At 41.4% G+C, this 15357-nt stretch overlaps 1 protein-coding gene across 1 annotated transcript in view; it reads right to left on the bottom strand.

Annotated features, from left to right (window-relative positions):
• Window positions 1-273: 273 nt before the first annotated feature.
• The window catches only part of ank1a (ankyrin 1, erythrocytic a), a 116805-nt gene continuing 101721 nt past the window's right edge, over window positions 274-15357 (bottom strand). Inside the window, 7 exon segments of the mRNA XM_028577867.1 lie at window positions 274-3994; window positions 6195-6293; window positions 7574-7726; window positions 8051-8134; window positions 9108-9350; window positions 10368-10716; window positions 10976-11624. Coding sequence (XP_028433668.1) covers window positions 6222-6293; window positions 7574-7726; window positions 8051-8134; window positions 9108-9350; window positions 10368-10716; window positions 10976-11624 — 1550 coding nt within the window. The 3' untranslated portion in view covers window positions 274-3994; window positions 6195-6221.

Consider the following 15357-nt stretch of genomic DNA (forward strand, 5'->3'; position numbering starts at 1 on the left):
GCCTTAAGCTATGGCAAACAAAAGGAATCGCTGCTAGTTTTGCAGGATTGCATTTATTCAATGGATACTGAAAATGGATACATTACTCATCTTATTATTATTTTTTGTAACAGACAAAAGGGTCTAGCCACTGCCGCATTCATTCTATTGATATGCTTTTGCAGAGTTTAAAATAGACCATTGTATTAAACATTTGGTACTTTGGTGAAAGCCTAATAAGATGTAATGATGTAATAATGTGACTCACACAAAAGTATACACACTATACACAAAGACATTTCATTTCTTTATTAATTTTGTAAATGTTGAGCTGGTGTACAGAGTAATTTGTCATTAGATGTCCTCGGATTTGATTGGATTAAAAGGCTTTTACATGTATATTTTAAATTCATGTTTTACTCTCCATAACAATAAAAAAAAGCAAACAAAACAGGTTAAAATACCCACAAGAACCCTATTTTATCCCCAGGTTGCAGGCATTACCCAGAACTCAACAGTCTCTTGGTAGCTACAGCTGTATGATGCTAAAAGTACATCCATAACATAACTAGAATCCCAGTTGACAAGTAAGGGTGCATAGCATTCTAAGTAAATATATATATATTTTCATATATTTCATATATATAGCCTTTTATGTTAAAAACATTTTCTGTGCATGTGCGCAGTTGCATTCCTTAGTATTGAGTAATATGCTATTGCGTTAATGTCTTCAATCCATTCTAAAGGAATATACATGTGTTCTCTAGTTTTTGCAACAGTTAATATTTTTGCATGAACTTTGTGCATGGCATCATCTCAGTGGTCCCTCAGTGCAGGGCTTTCTATTGTTAATTTCTGTGATGTTCCTACTCCTCCCTCTGCTTGCACTTAGGTGGACTCCTTTCAAACTGCGTTCAAACTGTGACCATGTGGAAGCCTTATAGAATCGGCTTAGTCTTATATTTGGTTAAGAGGGCAGAAATAGATTAGGGGTGGGTTGTGTTGAGGAAAAATGCTTGTCATCTTGACTAGCCTTCGGAATTACTAAGCCATCTAACTTCAAAATCTTCTTCTTATTGTCTTTTCATCAGACCCCCTCCCCTCACTCCAACCCTGACATCAGCAGTGAATTTATAAACAGACCCTGCTTCAGAAACCAAGCCAAGCATACCATAATAATGAGCCCTTATAGAGCAAATCGTATGCTATGACATAAGGGGTCATACATTATTACACTGCTGTGTAATCTTTATTGACATCTAATTTTTTGAAGTTATTAGAAAAGATAATAAAATAGAAATAATATCTGATAAAGAGTTGTTAAAACGTCCACAACCTATTTGAGGCTTCTCTTTAAATCTCTCCTCTTCAATGAATTATATGTATGTTTGTAATGAATGTTGATGATCAACAGCAGATACTGAGTTGAAACAACAGAGTGAATACCCTATCATCTATTAAAGTACAGAGCCCATACAGGGGACTACTTCATAACAAGACTTTACATTCATCATCTCTGGCTGTGAAGCCTTACTAAAACTAACACATTTTGATTGGTGATTATTGCAACGTTTTTGCGACATAATAAAGCATTCTATGTCTAATGTAATGTTTGAAATAAATGCATGTATGTAATTGATATAATGTAAGATGGCACGCTTATTGAGGTAAATCAACTTTTAAAAAAATATGTGAATTAGTTTTAATCTGAGAGCCTCTGGTCTTTGTCCATTTGCAATATTATCACAACTTTGACATGTTCCAATATCCAGGACTGAATATGTGATATTAAAATCACACACACACACACACACACCCACACCCACACCCACACACACACACACACACACGATAGGATTTCTTTCAAGGTGCATATGAATGAAGGTTTAAAAGCTATGAATAAACAACCTACATTCCCTGATGAGTAACAAAAAAAAAAACACTGGGCACTTTGCAGATGGGATGGCTGGTCATACCAATATTTGCCCAATCTTTGTGTAAAACTTAATAGTTTTTCTTCTAGAGAGGCAAAGTGATGAAACGTGGGATACTAATGTACTGACATCATTTCTGAGTGGAGTGAGGAGTAGCCTAAAGCTGTGATTAACGGATTGAAAGCCAGAGTTTAGGAAGAACACAAACTATGACCCTAAAATCCTCTCTATCACAAAAATACACTCAAACACACTCACACAAACAATCCTTTCCTTTTGTAAGCAGTTATTGCTTATTCTGCAGTACAGTTAAGACAGTAAATCATGACAAAAAAAGACAGAACACTAAAGAAAGGAGTGAAACGAGAGACACTCTTCGGGAAGGGTCAGGCTCACAGTTGCGGGTCAGTATTACAGTTTCTCATCACAGTGATTGGTGACTGACTGTCTTTGCTACACTCCAAACAATTGCCAAGGCGACAAACATCAAAGCTCAACACGTCCTCGGCCCTCGACGCAACACTTTCCTTTCTCCAGCTTACTCTTCATCTTTTACCCAGTCAAACCAGTGCTACATTATTACCAGTATTTCAGCTACTTTACTCTCATCATGTGACATCTTCTGGGGATGGTGGTGGTGAGATGGTCTATAAGTGCACCTTCTGTGTGGTAGTGTCATATACTGCACAATGAGGTCAAACAGATACTGCTACGAGCTGAAGTGGGATCCTGCCCCCTGCTGGAGGTGAACAGGACTGCTACATCTACTCTGAGAGGCTGACTGCAGGGGTGAGAGGTAAGAGGTAGGGTAATAAGGGAAGATTGAGGGTATTGGGATTTTGGCTCAGACAGACATCTGATTAACAGAAACCTCACGAGGATATACAGCACACAGGGTACAAGAAAAGGCAGAGGATTGGGATGGTAGAGTAGGTTAATCTATCACTCATCATATATCTCTTTGTCACCCTCTCCACAAGACAAACCACTCTGAGGGAAAGGCAGGGAGGCATGTTCACTGCAGAAACCAGCCTCCCAAAGCTCAAAAACCCACAGTACAGTAAACGACTTACAGTATGTCTGCCCTCTACAGTTTGACATGTCAAAAGCAAGGGGTGAAAGCACATGAAAAGCACAAAGAAACAAACAACCTGACGCACAAAAATCCGACATTTAAAAACAAGCAGAGCGACACATTTGCATGTTCTTGTACACACAAAGATCTCAAGATATATAGAATAATATATAGGTTCAGACCGAACGAACCAAACGAGAAAAACAGGGAGAAATTTCTTATGTACCTGAAACAGCAGCAATAGTGACATCGCATAGGGATCTTATAACATAAATAACACATGTAACACACAGTCACGTAGAGCATTTTAGTGCATACGATATTATGTACAACACTGATATCCTTGGGTGATAATTGTAGCTTTATTGGACTTTGAGAGCACTGGGACAGGTTTAAACTAGTTTGTGATGCTCCTAGCTGGAAGAGAGTGGCAGGGAGGAGTAACCTGTTGCCTAGAGATTATGTAATTCTCAGTATTTTAGTCTCCCCCTTTCTTAAGTTTGACTCATAGACTTTTCCCCGTTGGTTTAGAAAACGGGCCAGTAATGACCATACCCTACTTTGCATCACTGTCCCATACAGCAGTGTGTCCTCCCCATCCCTCCCACCCTTTTACCCACCCTTTATATTCCCTCAGTATTTGTAGTTAAAGACAGGCCATGCGGCAGCAGTCACTCATGCTGATACAGATTACAGGAAGCACGTTTTGGTTGCTAGTTTTTTTTGTTTCTTTTGGGTTTTTATGTTTTATACGAAATCATGCTTCTAGCCTAATAGTACATGTTTTTTTTCCACGGTTTCTTTAAAAAAGAAAAGAAAAAAAGAAGGTAATAAAAACTACAAGTAAATCCGTATCCTTCTTTCCGGTGCGTGCTGATAGTCGGCAACCATTTATGGTTGTCATGGTCTGTTTGCCTTTGTATGTGTTCTTCCTCCTGTCAGCTGCTGCTGGTCATGTGTCCATGTAGGATGGTTTTGGTGAAGGGGTTGAATCCTGTGGAGAGCTCTGTGGAGAGACACAAAACACTGATTTAGCTACAACTCACCAGGAATCTACAGAGCAGACATGCAAGCTGCAATAAGTCAATGCTAATGTGAGTATATGCAGTCTTTAAAATGGCCTTGGCTAAAGTCTCCACTACAATATAGCTCATATAACGCCTCTACACACCTCACTATAAGTAGTCTTTTATTCTGATCAGTCATTGTAACACTAAATAAAACAGCACATTAGTTTGGCAGAAGCATTCAAGCAAAAATGGTTGGCAAAAGTGGTTTAAAATTCAGTAGCGAGTCACTTGAAATTTTAATAATCTCAGGAATGTCATGGCCTTTGCGTTAGAAAGGGCAAGTCACAGGCACGCACGCACGCAATTGCACCCGTGCGCACACACACACAACACAAACACACACACACACACACACACACACACACACACAGACAGCAGTGGCTCCAGATAGCATTCACAGGACAACTGTCCTTGCAGCTTTGACCTTGAGAGCTGTCACTTTACGAGATCCTTTTTGTTTGGTTGTTTTGCTGAGTGCACACTGTGCCAACCCTTTTTCCAGCTTCTCAGAACATGCACGAAGAAATAAATTGGCCTGATATAATTTATAGGAAAACAATAATGATCTATTTGCATTACATTTTTGTTTTTTGTCCGTCAGCATGGCGTTATATTGAGTAAACGAAGCGTATTTTTTCCATGTAGATAAATTACATATTGAAGAGAAATTGATATCACACAAAGAATTATTTAATTTAAGCAAACAAAAATCAATTCTGTGCCCAATAAATTTTGTGGCGTATTTGCTATTAGTTTTTTTCTATTGCTAAACGACAGTGGGCACAACTGGAGTCACATGTGCAAAACTCTAACTACAGTCTGCACAGCAGCAATTCATGTGGACCAAACTCTAGTTCGTTTTTCATTGCTTGAACACAGTTTTCAGAACTCTACACACTTATCCCATGACTTTAACCACAACGTGCACAACACTGTAGATTTACAGCACTTTGTTCAAATGCTAACACACTGCTGTCAAAACTGTTAACCACACATTCAAAACAGAATAGATTTCAGTCTGGGGCCTATCAAACACTGCTGATTACAATTTTAGCTGAAAGCCTAAGTAGGTGTCTTATTTTAGACTAGTTAGTGAACATATACGGTATTTATACAGAGAAAGCTCAGAAAGCCTTTTTTTGTATACAAACACGAAATAAGAATGAAACAATTATACACTATACCGAAACAGGTAAAAGAGGTTATGTACACAGCTATAAAAAAAGTGAAAAACACTACATCTTTACAATAGTAAAACTGCTTTCTTACTGTTTTTCAGAAAGTAATGGCGGTGAAAGCAATAGAAACACCACATTAATTTTTATTTAGAGATGATGCAGACATCCAACGTGATGAAGAAAACTTGCCACATGATGCTGGAGAGAGGCAGGTTTAGTCACACTCTTCTTTGGTACTGTTACGTATGTACCTTTAGTTTTTTCCCCCCAGTAATTCCATAAATTACTAGAGACAAAATACTATATTGAAGAAAACTGCTGATTTTCATTCCTTCTTTTTTACCTTATGTAAAAATTTGTATGCTATACAATCTATATTTTGTCCTTAAATAAACTATTGAGTAGTGTAAAAGTCACTCAAATTGTTCAAACTGTAAATTGTAATTTCTGAATTGGTGTTTGACGCTAGTGTTTTCACCCTCAGTGTGTTCTGAGTGACAGTGTGTGTTATCTCAGTGAGGCCTGTGCATAGTGTTTGGCTGCACTGAGCCTGTTTTGCAGGTGATGTGAACTGTTTACTCCAGGTGACTGTTGGTAGTGCAGACTGTAGTTTGAGTTTTGCACATGTGACTCCAGTTGTGCCCACTGTCGTTTAGCAATCGGAAAAAACTGTAACTTAAAAATGGTTGTCGTGGAATGCCCCTTTTTCTGAGACTTTTATTATATTTTTTTACTTTGTGGGCAAAGAAATCATTGAGAATGACAGGCATACATATTTTTTTGATTCATTCATATTTTAACCACTTGTCAAACTGAAGATTCATTTAGCTGTGCCAGCATCACATGACATATCATTAGTATTGAATTAAAGGTATATTCAGATGCATTTAATCCAGAGAGACTGGATTAAATGGTCTAGCCCACAGGTCAGACGAGGCGCTGTGGGTCAGTCCCGTACCTGCGGGGACGCAGCACTCACTCTGCCTCACTGCTTAACTCTCCGCAGACTGGCACATTTCACTATCTGAGCACCTTTCTTCACATCCACAGTATCGGGCTACATCAGGGGGGTAGGGGTTGGCAGCAGAAGAGGTACGAGGATTGAGAAGAGGTAGGATGACAGGAGCCAAACAAGAGGTTGAGGGAACATTAGTAAAGGAATGTGAAATAAAGGACACGTGACAGGAAGAAAAAGATGAGGAAGGGAAACAGAAATGGAACCACAGAGGAAGGAAATAGTGCCACAAGGAAAGAGAGGACAGAAAAACAACAGAGGAGATGTAATAGAAATGTGAGTAACAAAAGGAAAAAAGAGGGAGAAAAAAAAAAAAGAAATCATGTATAAACAGTCAAGCAAGGACAGAAGTGATGGATGGCAGTTGGAAAGACAATTAAAGATAAGAGGGCATCAGAAACATCTAAAATCTTTGGGATCAGAGAAGACCTGTGTCAAATAGTATTTGCAAATACATTTTCAAATTGATTTCTTGATATTCAGATGGATGGGATTTGACCACATAAGACAATACATAAAGTGACACCCTAATAATCTCAATTGTCTTAATGTGTTAAACCCCAATCCTCTGCTACTTCATGTGGGTAAAGTAAAAAATAATAATATTGTAAATAAAATTTGACCCAGCTCTGATACAGAAAAGGTTTGAGTGACACAGCACACAGTCAAAGTTGTAGGACTATAAACTTTAATGAATGCAAAAAAGACAAGAGTCAGTCATTGAGATAACTGATGGCGACAGAATGGAAAAATATAGCCACTGTAAGGAGCCACAATGAATTCAGTCATTAATATGCAAGAAACAAAGTGTAGGTGATGTAGTGATGACTAAAATGATGAAAACCTGAATGGTTCGGTGAACTGTGAGCAATAACAGCACCAGAGCAAAGTGGACTCATTTGTTCCTCCTGCATGCAGAAGATGAACATGAGGTAATAATATTTAGGTGAAGATTAATGTAACAGAAGGTCAGCAATCAAACAATTAACCAACCAAACTTTGCACTCAATCCTCGCTTAGGATTTAGGACCTACACATATCAAAAACAGGGCTATAGCTCTTAAGATCACGAGGACACACACACACACACACACACACACACACAAACTGTGTTTTTTGTACTGGAGCTCATGCAGGTTAAGCTACTTAAGGAGTGTCGGGATATGCCCAAGAAACCACAATGTGATGAGACTTTCAAGCTCACTGCAGCACATGATTCAGCACGAGTCCCCTGTTACTACCACTATAAACTAGCTACTACATGACTTTAAATCAAACAGGCGCTCATCAGATGGTCAGCTGTCTGCAGATCAGAAGCCCACCTTGCTGCTGTCCCGGCCCAGGATGGCGTAGCTCATGAACTGCTCAGCATCAACCTCCAGCTCGTTGGCGTCCTGCAGAGAACCCTCCAGGCTCAACTCCTGAACTCCCTCCTCACCTGAACCCTTCCCTCTGCGCACAACCTTACGCACAATCTATCACGTCAACACACATGTACACAGGAGGGTGGGAGAGAGTGATGGATGGAGGCAGAGAGTGGGAATAAGGCAGTGAAAGGACAGTTGGTGAAATATAAAAGAAATGTGTATGGAGGAAATATGTCTTTTTAAAAATATCTATTTTTTAGGGACATACAGTGTATAGTGTGTATAGACATAGTGTAATGTCATGTGATTTTTTATTATAAGTTTAATAATTATGTGGAGAGATGCTGGTGAGTATGTGACACTGACATAAGTGAAAACAATTACTGGACCCAGTTTAAGAATACAGTATGAAAACATGTTGCAATGGCTGACCTTTTTTGTAACAATGTTTCCATGTTCGTCCGTGAACTGTTCCTCGCTTACATGATCCCCAGGAAGATCTTCAACCTCATCGCCCTGTGGACAGAAAAGCATTTGTACCCTCAATTCATAATTAAATTTTTTAAGAAACCATTAACTGCCCTTCCTTCTCCTTGAAAGTACTGAAACTTACATTTTAGTGTAACTGCTACAAGATATGAATTCCCAAAATATGAAAAGTTAAGTAATCTGAGGAATAAATGATGGTCCTAATGCATGTTAAAATAGCTGGCACTGCATGCCGCAAACACCACCACTAATTGGAAAGACAGAGAAGCAGATGAACGACAGATGGGTGAAGGTTAAAGGGTTGTTTGTGGAAGCATGTAAATCTAACAGTTGGAAGTTTCTAAGCGACATTTACATTTACAGTTCATGAAAGTCATGACAATGCTGTTATAGGCCCTAATAATTTTCAACGTGTCTACAGACCTATTTATAACCTTAAAGACATTCCTACAGCCGGAGAAGAGAGGACAAGGGTCAGTCAAGCCCGTGTAGACCTGAATAAAACTTGTCAACACTTGTGTTAGCATGGACAGAGTCTAAGATACAGTCCATACGGATTTTTAATAGAACTGGAAGCCAAACTTGTTGAGCCCAAGCCAGTCTATTTACATCCATAACAGCAGAAGATAAATGTAGCCACATTTGCTCAGCAATTTGATGGTAATTTAACAAAATCAAATTGTCAGAGGAAGAATTATTATCGTATTGATGCAATTCAGGTTTTGTGATTGACATACACAACATTTCCTCACGTACACAGTGTCCTCTGTAGTAGTTAATCCTCACTGCCACACTTTAGTCACACCCACTCCACTCTAGCAGTAAACACAGTCAAATCATTTACCCCTATTAGCACAAACCTATCCTGTATCACTCCAAATACACAGCTTCCTATAGCCTTTCACCAAACACTATTTTCTCCATCTATCTCCTCTTATTGTTGTTTTCCAATCCTTTGTTCAAATTTCTGTGTGACTGTCCTCTGTCCCTCTCTCTGTACCTTAAAGATGACTCTGCGGCGGACCACTCTGGTGGTGATGTTTTCCTCTTCATCGGCCACTCCATCGACCTCGCCGAGCTCACGGTCCAGCTGAGCGTGTATGTAAGTGAGCACGGACCGCACAGAGCCGCTGGCAATGTGGAGGACATTCTGACAGCTGATGACCAGGAAAGCCAGCAGCACGAAGCTGAAGAGGAGCTCTGTCACTAGGGCCCACATCACCCCGCTTTGATCCCCAGCAAATCAACAACAATCAATACACTCCCCCAAGTCTTCAGTGACTCCCGTTTCCAATGCAGTGCCTCTCTCAGCTGACGGAAATGGCAACAGCTGCAGCCTGCGGCCTTCTGTCACCGGTTCATTCGCTGTTTGGTTATTTGTCTTTCAGTTCACGTCTGTCCTCCATTAGCTGGGGCAGTGGGCCGATGCATCGGGTCTCTATTCCTTCTCGTTCCTACTGTCAGGTCAGAAGAACCCACTCGATGGCATTAAATCCGAGCTAAAGCAACTTTGGGAGGCTTCTTTTCCCACCACTCTCTCTCTCTCTCTCTTTCTGATCATATGATCTGTGGCCTTTAAATACCTCTGGCTTCTCCAGTGTGGTTCTGTATGCTGTAGTAAGAGTATTGTATGAAGTAAAAACTTGTCCTCTGACTTCCTTCAGGGACTTTAACTATAAACAAATTTCTCATCCACACAACCTAGTAGACACATTTCCTCAAAAGCATCACTATGCAGCACTATTTTGCAGCACTGCAACACTGCATCCAAACACTACAAAAGCTAAAAGGCTCTTTTCTCACCAGTATGAACCACATACAAAAGCAAGCCCACAAAGAGCCTAAAGCAATTGTCTATTACTGCTCACAGTTTCAAACCTGACATTGTCCTTTACAGTTTGATGTGGTGGTGTTGTGCCAAAAAGTTAACACGTGGAAATGACTAGGGTGGGGCGGATCCTGTAACACGAGTGGGACAGTGAGAATGCTTGCTATATTTGGCAGGACTGTTTGTGCCCATCTTGGGCCCTTGACTCTGTGTGTGTGTATGTGTGTGTGTATGTGTGTGTGTGTTGTATGTTTCTAGGATCTATCATTAATAATCTAATGCTGATTTGTTAAACGGTGAAGTTTGTTGGATTTGCATGACTACAGTTAAAGCCTATGCTATCATCAGTCTCTATAGTTTGATATCTGTATGACTGATTGCTTGTCAAACCAACGTCCCTTTTACTTTTCATGGTAGGAGCAACACACTCACCTGGCCCTTCAGGCGCACATCGTCCCAGGCCCTCAGCTCTGGTACTCTGTGTGGGAAGCCCAAACCCTTCTCAAATGGCTGGGTACCCCTGAAGTGCCCCCGTAAGATCTCTGAGTGCCCCATGTCCCTCACAGGCTGAAGCAAGGCCTCCTGGGATATGTGGGACTGGTCGCCATCTACGGCGTTACATACTGATGATATCATGGTGTCCATGGCCTGCCTGGGCTTAGGCTGACTGCCCACCCAGGCCTGTGTAGGGTCCGTGACAGGGATCCACCCCGGGCCTGACTGTTCCTGCAGGTAGGAAAGGAAAGAGCCTCCACCGCCTCCGTTTCCACCATTACCTGACCTGGAAGGAGAGAACGGATCAATGTGGAGGTGGTACACGTACTGTACGTGCTTACTCCGAGGATAGTAAAACAACTGATCATATCCCCTTAGCGGTTACTTCCTCCGCAAGAAAACAAAAACAACAAAACAAAACTCCAGTTCACCACTGACATCCACTGACATGCAATAATGATTAAAAAGATGTAAGCACAGATCTATTGTTTTGTTGGTGTGATTTTGACTTTGTCACCTGAGAGGCAGACAGAGGTCTGACCTACCTGTCTCCATTTCGGTCTGCAACACAGCTCAGACCAGGTGACTCACTCAGCCGAGCATACACCCTTTGCTGTCCTGCAACAAGAGAAAGCCCTTCCTCTGAGCCCGTCCCTCCTTCTCCTCCTCCTCCTCCTCCTCCAGCTCCACCTCCACCAGTTGTACTGGTAACTGCTGATACCTCCGAACTTGCCTCTGACCCCTGACCATTGTTCAGCCGGTTAAGATTGATCCCAGCGATGGTGCCCCCAAGCGAGGCTGGCGTGGCTGTGCTGAGTGAGTCAACGCCCATCTCTGAATCGTCTTCGGGCAGCTCAATGGAGCCACTCAGTACCCCACCCCTTCCGCTGGGTACGCTGGCCTGACTAGCTGGCCGACCCAGGCTTCCATACGGCAGCCCCAGCAGACCTTCTGAATCGTCAGCATTGCTGCACTCCAGCGAAGAGTCCTCCACAGGCACCAGGGATGGGCTGTTGCCTGAGGGCCACACCTGCACATCAGACATCTCCATGAGGGTGTCTTCTTCTGTGGTGGCAATGGGAGCACAGTCCAGACTGGAGACTTCTTGCCAGTAAGGCTCAGCGCCCAGCGGGGAGGGCAGGCTGTACTGCATGGAGGCCGGTGAGAGAAGCTCGTCCTGCGCGAGCCCATAACCTGGAGCGAGACAGAGAGAGGCACACTGACACCAGGCCCCCGCCTCCCTCCCCACCTCACCCCCACAGCACCGGGACCCCGGGAGGGGATAGGTGCCCCTGCCCAGGAGCTGGGCATTTAGGGGGAGAGTAGAGGAGGCTGAAGGGACAAATGGGAGAGGAATGGGGAAGGAGAGAGGGGAGGGCCAAGACAATAAGAGCTAGAATAAGGGTGCAAGGAGCTTAGGACAAGAGAGCAAGGGCAGCTTTTAGACAAGGGTTTGTCAAGCTCGATCAGCCAGTGCTGACGGAGAGAGCAGCAGCGGAAGCAGCAGCAGACACAACTGGACGGACTGAGAGACCGACACTTTGGTTTGGACCCAGCAGTGACTGATGCTGCTCTGCTGTCTGCCACCTGCAGGGAGACGGACAGGAATTACTGCCTCTGCCCCCAACCTGGGGTAGGGACACACACTTTGTCACACATACACATGCTATAAATACACTCGCTCACTCTTTGTTTCATACTATCACACACATACACTCACACTCAGATATGCATGCATTCAAACCCACTCAAAAAACAGGCAGGTTAATATCGTTGTCAGGCTGGATAGCATGCACGCAGGCAATCTCATCTCTCCTCACACACATCAGCTCACCACACAGCTGCTTGCTCTTTCATTGACACATATATTTATTATAATGTATACAATAAACATATAACCTATAGTCCTGCTAATACTAATGCAAACACATATACGGTAGACTTGATTTTCCATCTGTTGTGAAAGTCACACAGTTGCTGCCTCAAACATAGATTTGAGTATTTCAAGTGTAATTATATCAAATAGTAAAACTGCACACTGTTAATGTGCTGTGGACTCAGGTCACTCCTTCAACTGTCTTGAACACCCTTTGTAACAATATGTTTTTTGTAAAGGCAGACCTGTCATGATAGAACACAATGTCACAGCATCAGGAATGTTTTTTTTTTTTTATTGAGATTCTAAATGTATTGCACAAAAAGAAAGAAAAATCCAGTTAGAGACTATGAAGAATGCACTTATACTATACATAGAGTCTGCCTTGTATTTGTCTTGATCATACTGAACCAAATGACCAACTACCATGGAAATTAGGTGAATAGTTTACGTAATTTGTTTTGATGAATGGCAATGTAGGTAAAGCAAAGTGTGAGTGGCACTATGACTGTAACACTACAGGATTTGTTACCAGGAAATACATTAACCATAGGATGAAATAGGAGATGTAGTGCAGGGCATACAGTATGTAGATAAAAGCAAGAAGAGAAGGCGGTTCACCTTCTGCAAGAGAGAGAGAGAGCGAGCGAGAGAGAGAGAAAACGAGCAAGAGAGAAAGAGAGAGACAGACTGTATGTGAATACTGTATAGCGATGAGGAAGCTGTGCAGAGCTGCAGGGTGTAACTTGATTCATGGTTGGCAGTGCTGCTGTTGAGAACTGCTGAGAGTGCAGGAGATATTTGTGACACCAAGCGGCCAGAAGGACCTCTTGTCCTACTTTTGGCTTTATCTTGCAGCCTCTCAACTGCTGTCAGTTGTCTATAGAAACTAGCAATAATAAATATACATATATATTTTTGTATAGTGATTTGTCTTCGTAAGTTAAAAGACATAAATCTGCTAAAAAAACAGCATTGGCTTTGACTTCTGGAATCTTTTGATTGCTGATGAAATATCTTCTTGTACTACTAGAACACAGAAGATGACGAGTAAAGAGTTGAAAGTTTGAAATCATCATTCCTCGTTCATTTGGGCCACAACAGAAGATACGGTGTCAGGTTCCTTTAAAATTTAGGGACCTCATTCGCAAACGCTTGATCACGTTAAATGTGAGTTGATTTATAATATAAGCTGTGGCAAATAGTTATCGCTTCATATAAATAAAATCTAATTACTTTAAACTCTAAATTTAACAAAAATTAACTGATCTACTCAAACAAGCCTATTCATTATTATTATTATTATTATTATTATTATTATTATAATAAATGTCAGTACCCGTGCACATTTTTGTTGCAAGTAAATGAGATCATGGGATCATGAGGATTTGGTGTGTTTGGTGAGTCTATGTGTTTTTGAAATTTACTATATCAAGACGTGAATCCATGCTTATTGTGTTATGAGTCTGTTTTTGGTGACACCACAAACTACAAAATGAGCATTTTTGTTTGCCATGAATAGATAATGAATTTGTCAGTCCTCTCTCTCCGTCTAAGAAGATTTGGGAATGATAGAAAGAGATTTGGAAAAGAAATAAATATAGGGAATGGACGGGTGTAAAATATGTAAAAAATGATTGCCTGACCCCCCGATTGAAACACACAACCACAGAAAACAAAGCAGTGAAGATCGGGTAACAACACGTGTAAAGGAAATTTACTCATTTTGTCCATTCGCTTTAACACCGATACACTCACACATGTGTATGGAGGACACCAAAGACTTACAGTATACAACTTAAAACACACATAAAGACGCTCACACACTCTCACAGACTGATTGATGAGTTTACATTAAACAATAAGCACATTTACAGTAAGGGGAGGAACAATATGAAATTGACCCTTGTACGACACAAAGACATTAAAAAGATATATTTCACACAAAATAACCCATCAGATGGACAGTTTACATTAAATCAGTGACATACAGAACAACCACAACATTCATACATGAGCAACGCAAGTCACAGTTCAAAAAAAAGGTTTGTGGCCTTTTTTAACCCCCCCTTGGGAAAGATCGGTGAGGAGGAAGAGAGACTATAAGGTCATTCTCAGTATACATGCCATGCAAGAACACGTCTGTTGGTCAAGCAGCATTTAGTGTTAATGCAGTGTTTGACTCGTCATCTCCAACAAGCCAGTGTGTCCATGCAAACACAGAGGGAGATGAGCGATGAAAGTCAGCCTCATGCACATGCAGACAGGCAGGGAAATAAAGGATGGGAAAAGAGGGAAAAGACAGAGTGGGAACAAGAGAAAAGGAGAGCAGCAAGAGAGGAAGAGGAATATAAAATAGGGTAATGGTCACAGACAGAAACAGCGAGAGAGAGAGCGAGGGTCACCTCCCCCCTCCCAGTGGGTGCTGAGTACACAGTCTGTGTGAGGGGTATCGGTCACAGAGCGGACATTAAAAAGGTGGGGTTTTCAAAAGCACAAAAATAAAGAAAATGCACGACTATTCGCAAAAAAAAGAAAAGATAAAGATGTGGGTCAGAGGTCAACATGAGGTTGGCATGAGGTCAGAGTTCGGAGAGGAGTGAGAAGAAGGAAGAGTAGGGCGGCTAGGCTGCAGATGACATGTCCAGAGAAACACAGAGAGAGGGACAGATTCACAGGGAATGAAAACAGTGCTCCCAAAAGGACATTCAAGTTTAGCCCTAAAGAGACTCAAACTACTCCCCATGCAGCCACAGGCGGAGAGAATTTAAATGTCCTTTTACAAAAGTCTAAGAGAAGAGGTCTTACTCTATCACGATCTAGTGTATTTATTTTTAAATCTTTTCTAACCTGGAAATGATCTTGAATACACCTTTAAAATGTGCTTAATTACAACAGAGGTGCACTAGAACTATGAAGGAAAAAGGATAAGTAAAATCTTGCAGACAATGGGCCTCATTCACCAATATCTTCCTAAGTTTTCTCTTAAATATGTTCTTAAGAAGGTTTCTAAGAAAAGTTTACGCCGGATTCATGACGTGTTCTTAAAGA

Source organism: Perca flavescens, chromosome 5, assembly GCF_004354835.1.
Source record: "Perca flavescens isolate YP-PL-M2 chromosome 5, PFLA_1.0, whole genome shotgun sequence".
Taxonomy (NCBI): domain Eukaryota; kingdom Metazoa; phylum Chordata; class Actinopteri; order Perciformes; family Percidae; genus Perca; species Perca flavescens.